At 48.1% G+C, this 7,930-nt stretch overlaps 1 protein-coding gene across 1 annotated transcript in view; it reads right to left on the bottom strand.

Annotated features, from left to right (window-relative positions):
• The window catches only part of LOC114007248 (E3 ubiquitin-protein ligase UBR4-like), a gene marked incomplete at its 3' end in the record, with an annotated part of 55,625 nt that overhangs the window by 26,668 nt on the left and 21,027 nt on the right, over window positions 1-7,930 (bottom strand). Inside the window, 7 exon segments of the mRNA XM_027770607.1 lie at window positions 799-879; window positions 1,580-1,777; window positions 2,823-2,944; window positions 6,322-6,495; window positions 6,805-6,886; window positions 7,238-7,379; window positions 7,862-7,904. Of these exon segments, the coding sequence (XP_027626408.1) occupies window positions 799-879; window positions 1,580-1,777; window positions 2,823-2,944; window positions 6,322-6,495; window positions 6,805-6,886; window positions 7,238-7,379; window positions 7,862-7,904 (842 nt within the window).

The raw sequence follows: 7,930 nt of genomic DNA, 5'->3' as shown, positions 1-7,930 counted from the left end.
GGTGGAAAGGAAGGAGAGAGACTACAAAAACAGGAGGAAAGATGAAGTGGAATGTCAGACTTCACGAATGGACAAACGGGATCAGGGTGGCCAAAAGGACCGGAGTGCTGTGCTTTCTTCGTTTCCCTTTCTCCATCCTCAAGAACTGCCTGTCTGAGTCTCAATTTCCCAGTAGGTAAAACAGAAACAATGGAGTCAGCGGGTGGTGCGGAAGTCAGCTGGATCCCACATGGCTGACTTCACAGTTCGAGTACTAGACTGGTGGCTTGAAAATCATTCTAGGTGCATGTGCATGCACCCAAAATCCCCAGAGGGGAACGGAGGAGTAATGACTAGCATGGTCATCTCCTCCAGGTGGTGATTTCTCTCTTTTCATCTCTTTCAAACTCTCTCCACTGAGCGCACATGTCCTATAACAAAACTTGAAACAACAGCAATGTTCCATGACACAGCTACTAGGAAAATCTCAGTTGAGAGGTGCCCGTTTGGAGGTACAAGGCAGCAAGCACTCCCAGCACAGCACATCTTCCAGCACCGCATGCCTCTGCCTATGGGCCTGAGAACATGTACCGGAAGAGAACGCTCCTGCTTTCCTCAAGCTTCCTGACCTTTGCGAGTCAGATGCCTCCAAAGGAGGAAATGATCGCTTGTTTCCCCACACTGCCACGCACGGGAAAGGCAAGTCCCTAAGTGCTGGTCCAAGCTGGGGAAGTGAGGATTCACCATGGCTGCCACTGGTTACACGTCTGCTTGGTCAGAAAAGTATAGCCACACCAAAGCAAGAAAACAAGCACATACCTCATTGGTGGTACACCAGACTTTCTTGTAAACCTCAGCCACCGGAAGGTCCAAACTAATGATTTTATTGTTCACTAGAAGCTAAACAGAAAAGCAGATGAGGCTGTTAATTCAAACAACTATAAGGCAAGTAAATTTCAAGATCAAAGGGCATTGTGTAGCAGTGGTTCATCATTCAGAATTTCTGTATGTCACAGACCTGCCAACTTTCTTGCTCTAAAGAAATGCACATGTGTGCACAACAGAACCAAATTTCGTGCACAATTTCAGGAGTTTACCAACACCCTTACCCCAGTCGTGGACTCCAGCTTAGAAACCCCTGCTGAGGGCCTTCTCCCATCTGAGTCCATTTCAGGCTCAGCACCAGGAAAAGCAATATTCTCTATTTCACCCACCATGTCTATCACCAGGTATATGGTAACAGAAGCTCCTCCAGTTGTCTGCCAGAAAGTATCAGATGCACACGGGCCAAAGCACCAGTGTCTAAGGAGTTCAACTAACTTGCAATCACAGGGAAACCTCCGCCAGGGCAACATTAATAAAAACAGCACCGCTACAAGCAATAGCCACTAACCATTTGCTTCTCCCATGCCAGGGACTGGGTAGAGCCCTCCGTGAGTAATTAACCTTAACACCAAGTGGGGTCAGAAGGTGGTAATCATCAACCCCAATTTATGCATGAGGAAACTGAAGTAAGCTACTGCCCAAGGTAAATGAAGCACTCAGATTTGATCCCAGCCCATGGTCTCGAGCACGGGCAGCACTGTCCTATGTTCATTACCTCCATCCCACTATCGTCCTCCAGGAGGGCCACCAAGTCACAGTCCTGGCAAATCTTGTTCTTGATATCCCTCATCAGTGGCCCGATGCCTGGCTCATTGCTGCTATATGGGTTCCCAGGCATCCTGCCCTGTAAGAAGTCTTCTTGTTGGGGATCCTTCTCGAGTGTCACAAAGAACTCAGTGACTTCATTCTCCTCCTAAAGGACCGAGAGAAAGAACATCAGAAGGGACAGCAGAGGTTTATACCCTAAACTCGTCTAATCCCCTACTCATTTAAAGATATAAAGGATAGGGGCCCAGCATGGTGGTACAACTAGCACCAAGCTTAACTGCAGCACTAGGAGCCACAGTCAACTGTGGATTCAGACCCCCCACCCCCGGGGCTGCCTGAGAGCACTCCAGGAGCCTGTGCGTGTGCCCAAGATCCTGACAAGCTGAAGGGCTAGGGAAGGGATGCTGGTGTGATGAGACCCTGTCCTGGGTGCTTCCCTCCTTCCCTTTCTCATGTGTGAGCACACGCTGCCATGAATGATACAAATTAAAAGCTTTCAAAATATGAAGAGAAAGCTCAGAGATAATTCAGGTTGCCTTAAATATCAAAATATCTCCTCCAAACGTGAGTGGATTAGGAGAGAAAGCCCAACACCAGCAAACGAGGGGTGATTCCGTTTCACTGGAATGCAGGGGTTGGGGGCTTTCCTTCCTCCACCTGCTGGTCTCACGGGGGTGCTGGACCCTGGAGTCAAGAGGAAGAATACTCTACAGGACTTAGCTTTCCCGTATGCCCAACCCCAGTGACTTCTCATCACTAACTGATGAATCTGGTGTTTTTCACCATCTGTCAATAGCAAAAGAGGGTCTTGGAGCAAACTGTGCTACAGTAGCTCCAGTGGAAGGAAAAACTGCCTGCGTGTGCAAAACACCAGGTAGGGGAAAGGAACAAGAGGGTGAAAAACTGCCTTCACACTTTAACTCAACACTGCTGCTTTTACCACATGATGGACAGGCAAGACTCATCTTGACCTAGAATCTAGGAAATCAGATCAAGGAAGGTCACAAGATTTCCCATCACCAGGACAGGGAAATTATGTGGATACATATGTTTTATGCCAGTGGATCTTCCTAAAATGGTGACCAAACATCTCCCAGCTGCTAAGGCTCCTCATGACAAGAACGAGGCACCAGGAGACTTCCTGACAGCAGCGCGCTGAGCCAAGCACCCCGGAGGACCACACTGCTTACAGGGTAAATGATGCTACAGAGCCTCTCGAAGATGAAGACAGGAGTCCGGTAGTCGTCCAGATTGTAGCGCTTGGCTGTCTCAATGCATACTGCCATGAAGGCCTTGGTTTCCGATTCTGTACCTGCCAGAAATCAAAGTGGTCAAGTTAGTCTAAGAAGAGCCTTAGTCTAAGAAGAGCGGCACTCATGGAGACTGAGCTGGGACATCAAATGAAGTCCCAACGCTAACAGATTCTGTTTCCTGGTAAGTCTCTACACGCCCAAAATGGCAGTATGGATAGTTTTAACTGTAACCTTATGCTGATTGACTTTACACTCAGGCCACATCTGATTCAGAATCCACAATGCCTACGTCAGCATAGCCATCACGGCTCGCGGCGTACAGGACTTGCTCTCGCTGACCCTAACCTCTCAAGCAGAGGGACTGCGTCACTCGACCAAGCACCTCCTTGCCCAAAACAGACCTTCATAAAGTGTCTAATACTAATCCTAACTGCTCCAGTCCAAGAGAAGTTATAGTTTTAAGCAACATTCTAAAAGTTCAGGTAGACTGCCCTCTGTAAGCCAAAAAGACAACTTCCAGGCCCAGCAGGTGGCGTGGTGGTTAAGGGCACTGGATTCCCACATGGCCAACCATGGGTCAAGTCCTGGACCTGGAGGCTTGCTTTCTCACTTTCTCTCTCTCTCTATTTGTCTCTCTCTCTCTCTGTCTCTCTCTGGTCAAATTTAAATAAATAAAAAATAAAGTTAGATAAAATAATACTTAAATACTAATAAAATTTAGAAAAAAAAAAAAAGACAACTTCAAATTAACATGACGGGAAGGAAGTACAGTCCTTAAAAGGGGTCCAAGGCCGACAGTGTTTCGGTGGTAAAATGCCTAGACTTCCATTCCAGGCAACATGGCACAAGAGGTTCCCTGTCCTACTCCCCGCCACATAAAAAAATTTGTGGAAGGAGGGGGCATGGGGCACATGCACTAGCCAGAAAGGGGGCAAGTGAGAAATCACCCCCCTGGGGGTGTTGGGGGATGGCCAACCACAATCCCTTCTCCTCTTGGAATTTGAGGTATATATGCACACACATCTGGTGTGATTCTAAAGCCACTGGGTCTGGGATTTAAACCGTGGTCAACCATGTGTGGGTCCAGCAACTTAACCACTAAACCACCTGCTGGCTCTTAAAAATTTTGTAAATGTTGAACAAAAGTGTATCAGTAACTGTCATACTAGCAAAGAAAACTCAAAATCCAAAACTAAGAAATCAGGAACCCAGGGAGAGCAGCAGAGTAGAGCGGTCTGTTTTTGCCGTAAGCTTCAGTCTCCATGAGCTGCTTGGATTTTGAGAGCTGGACACAAACCCCAAATCTGCCGAAGCAGTGGGAACTACTCCCCAATACACAAACTCAAATCTGGTACCCAGAAGAGCTACACCCTTGGTATAAGGGCTGACTAAAAAGAACTCTCTCCTTTCCCCAAACCAAACAACTGAAAGGCATGAGTAAGGAGTGGTGGGGCGGGGCCTTCTCAGAACTCCTAGCAACTTATCTCCCTACGGGGTCTGTGGCTCAAACCTCACACTACCTAGGAGGTCTGAAAAATCTGAACTGCAGAACTTTCACCAAAGGCAGTGTCCTGTGCCACCACACAGAAGAGCTATGTCCTCTCTGGAGAAACCATCTTGACCCAGCCCTAAAGAGTTTCTACAGATAAACCACAAAAAGCATGAGGTCACAGTCAAAAATCACACAATCATTCAAGGGGACCAGCAGTTGGCGTAATGGCTATGTCGCTGGACTCCCACGTAGTCGACCGCGGTTCGCGTCCTGGACCTGGTGGCTTAAAACTCACACCGGGTGCGTGTGCATGCATGCCCAAGATCCCGAGAGGAGAATGGAGGAGAAGGGACTGCAGCATGGCCATTCTCCCTGGGGGGTGATTTCTCACTTTCTGTCTCTCTGTCTCTCTCTCTGTCTGGCGAGCCCACACGCCCTATGGCAAAAACCTCTCCAAAAAAAAAATCACACAATCAACAAGACGTAAGTAAGGTACTATGAGTAGGAGCCAGGTTAGTTAACAGCAGACCATAAACATACCGAGTTTTTAGATGATCAGATATAAGTTATGTTAATACACTTAAAGATTATAAAAGAGATAATATGAATTTTAAAAAGAGATTGTAAAATCTACAACTATTAGAACTTAATGAAAAGATTAAACAGATTATACATAGTGAAGAAAAAATGAATGAACTCAAGAAATTATCTCAAATGCAGCACAGATACATGAGATGAATACCGTGAAAGAGAAATGAAGCGATATGGATGACAGAATGAGAATGGAGTTCCAAGATGAAAAGGAAGAAAGAATGGAGTCAGGGCAATTAGATACACAGTGGCTGGTGGAAAGACACCAGTCTGAGAATCTCTGACCCCTCCCTTCTTCCTGCTCTTGAGCTCAGCATAAGCCCAATGAAGCCCAGCTCCAGCATGTCCAACCCCAAGAACTAATACACTTGACCCCTGAACAGCACAGGTTTGATTGTATGCGTTTGACCCTGTATGTGGATTTTTTTCAATATATTAGAAAATAAACATACTGGGGACCAGCAGTTAGCATAATGGCTATGTTGCTGGACTCGCACGTAGTCGACCGCGGTTCGCGTCCTGGACCCGGTGGCTTAAAACTCAAGCTGCATGCGTGTGCGTGCATGCCCACAATCCCGAGAGGAGAATGGGGTAGAAGGGATTGCGGTGTGGCCATCCCCCCTGGGGGGTGATTTCTCGCTTTCTGTCTCTCTTTCTCTCTCTGTCTGGTGAGCGCACACACCATATAGCAAAAACCTCTCCAAAAAAAAAAGAAAGAAAAGAAACATACTGTCTCTTCCTTAAGATTTTCTTAATAACCTTTCTCTCTTACTTTGCTGGAAGACTATAGGATATAATAAACAAATTAATTGGTTATGTTATTATTGAGAGTAAGATTTTCTGGCCAAGAGTTAGATATTAGTAGTTAAATATTTGGAGAGTCAACAGTTACACATGGAGGCTGGCTCCACAATGCAGTGGTTAAGCACTGTGCATTGGGAGCTGAATCCCACAGAGCTGACCACAGTTCAAATCCTGGCCCTGGGGGGCTGAAAATACACTGGGTGAATGGATGTGCACACATGCCCAAAATCCTGATGAAAGGAGGAGGAAAAGGAATTTTGGCCTAACTATGCTCAACTGGGGTGTGTGTTGGGGGGGATTCTCTCTCTCTCTCTCTCTCTCTCTCAAGTACAACAGCCTGTAAACAACAACCAAAAAAAAAAGTTACACATGGAGTTTTGATGGTATAAGGTCAGTACCCCTAGCCCTCATGCTCAAAGGTCAAAATGTAATTTCTTGAGTGATTCATTCTCTCCTTGAATGCAGGGAGACGTCTGCCACCCTGCTCTGCCTCCACAGGGCACATCAGACGACTACCCTGGGCCGGCTCTGGGCTGCTCGCCCTGCTACCTGTGGTCATGTCCTCCAGCATCTCCAGCAGCATGTTCTGGGTCTTGTCGATCAGCTTGGTCCTCTGCACCACCAGCTTCCGCAGGCACAGGTACCCATTCAGCACAGTACCCACCAAGCGACTTTTAAAGTGCCTTTTGATGGATTCCACCTCAACAAAGGAGGAAAGGAGGCCTGTGGGGACAGAAAAATGCTGCAGCAAGAGTTCTGGATGAGAACGTACACACAGAAGGGCTGTATCTCAAAAAGCAAGGGAAAATCTATTCTTGTGCCGTGTGCAAGGCACAGAGCAGGTGTTCAATGACCTGCTCTGGTCAGTAGTGAACAGGAGCTCAAAATGTAAACCCATCAATGAGAGGCAAAAAGCTGAGCTCAAATCTGCACTCCCGTCAACAAGAGAGTGGGCCTTGGCACCCGAGGACCAAGGGTCGATCTTGAAGCATACCCAGGGTGCCCGAAGGGATGAGGCAAGCAGCTCTCTACCTGTGAGACTTTTGAGGGCATAGCCTTGCTGAAGATCAGTGCTCAGGGTGGCCTCCTCCAGGGCCAGCAAGCGGGCTATTTCCTAAACGGGATGACAAGCAGTCATTTTGGCAGCACTGCTGAAGATACCAGTCACCCCCACCACCATCCCAGGAGCTGCGGCTCACACCAGACACTTGGCAGCCATAGCTTCTTGCACAACTCCTGTCCACCAAGCCAGGAGCAGTTGCAGTGCTGCTAAGGGATTGCTTACAAAGCCAGAAACGGCACAAACACTCCCAACAGACTGCTACAGCATATGACAAACAAGGTCACAGAAGAATATTCCCAACAAGTATTTCTTCTCAGCAAAAAAGACGACCACAAAGGTTACACCAGAGAACGATGGGAAGAACGAGGGGAAAGTGGCTCTCCTGGCTGGCAGGGTGGGTACCTTGGTGATGAGATTGCCCACGTAGGGCAGGACTCCCCGGGCAGCCAGGTAGACTTTCCAGTGTGCGGACGTGATGAGCTTCTGGTAGAGGGCCAGGTACTCGGCGGCACACTCCCCGGCTACGCTCAGCTCGTCTAGGTAGCTGTCACGGAGGAAAAATGGTGCTGGAGCAGCTCGACAGTCCCAACAGCTCCCACAGTTCCCCTTTCCACCTCCCAGCTTTTGCGTCGTCTGCTGCTGTCTCTCCCTCTTCCTCCCAGAGGATTGAGGCAGGACGTATGAGAAAAACCCAAACGTCCCACACTTAAGAAAAATTACTCAGAGGGAATGAATGCCACAGACTCTGCGTGTTCATATTTTGGTGCTCACCGCTGTAAGGACTAAGTAAGATAACACGCCAAGCATGTATGCACTCACAGGATCTCAATAAACACTGGCTGCTGTAAATATTACTGCCACCACTAAAACAGCTCCGTAACAATCTGCTTTTCCTATGGTCTGCTCACAGGAAATGGGCTGGTTCAAGACCACACAGGTACACCTCCCTTCCCAGTAATGCACGATTCCCCAGAGAAAGGCTCCCAGCCAAGTCTAAGCACTTCCCCTCCCACCCACAAACGATACCTGGTGAGGAGGTCTAGGACCTGCTGCTTGCGGCTGGGGATGGGGGCTAGAAGCTTCCCAATGGGGAAG

Source organism: Tupaia chinensis, unplaced genomic scaffold (genome assembly GCF_000334495.1).
Source record: "Tupaia chinensis unplaced genomic scaffold, TupChi_1.0 Scaffold000146_1, whole genome shotgun sequence".
Classification (NCBI taxonomy): domain Eukaryota; kingdom Metazoa; phylum Chordata; class Mammalia; order Scandentia; family Tupaiidae; genus Tupaia; species Tupaia belangeri.
This window is presented reverse-complemented; position numbering and strand designations above follow the sequence as displayed.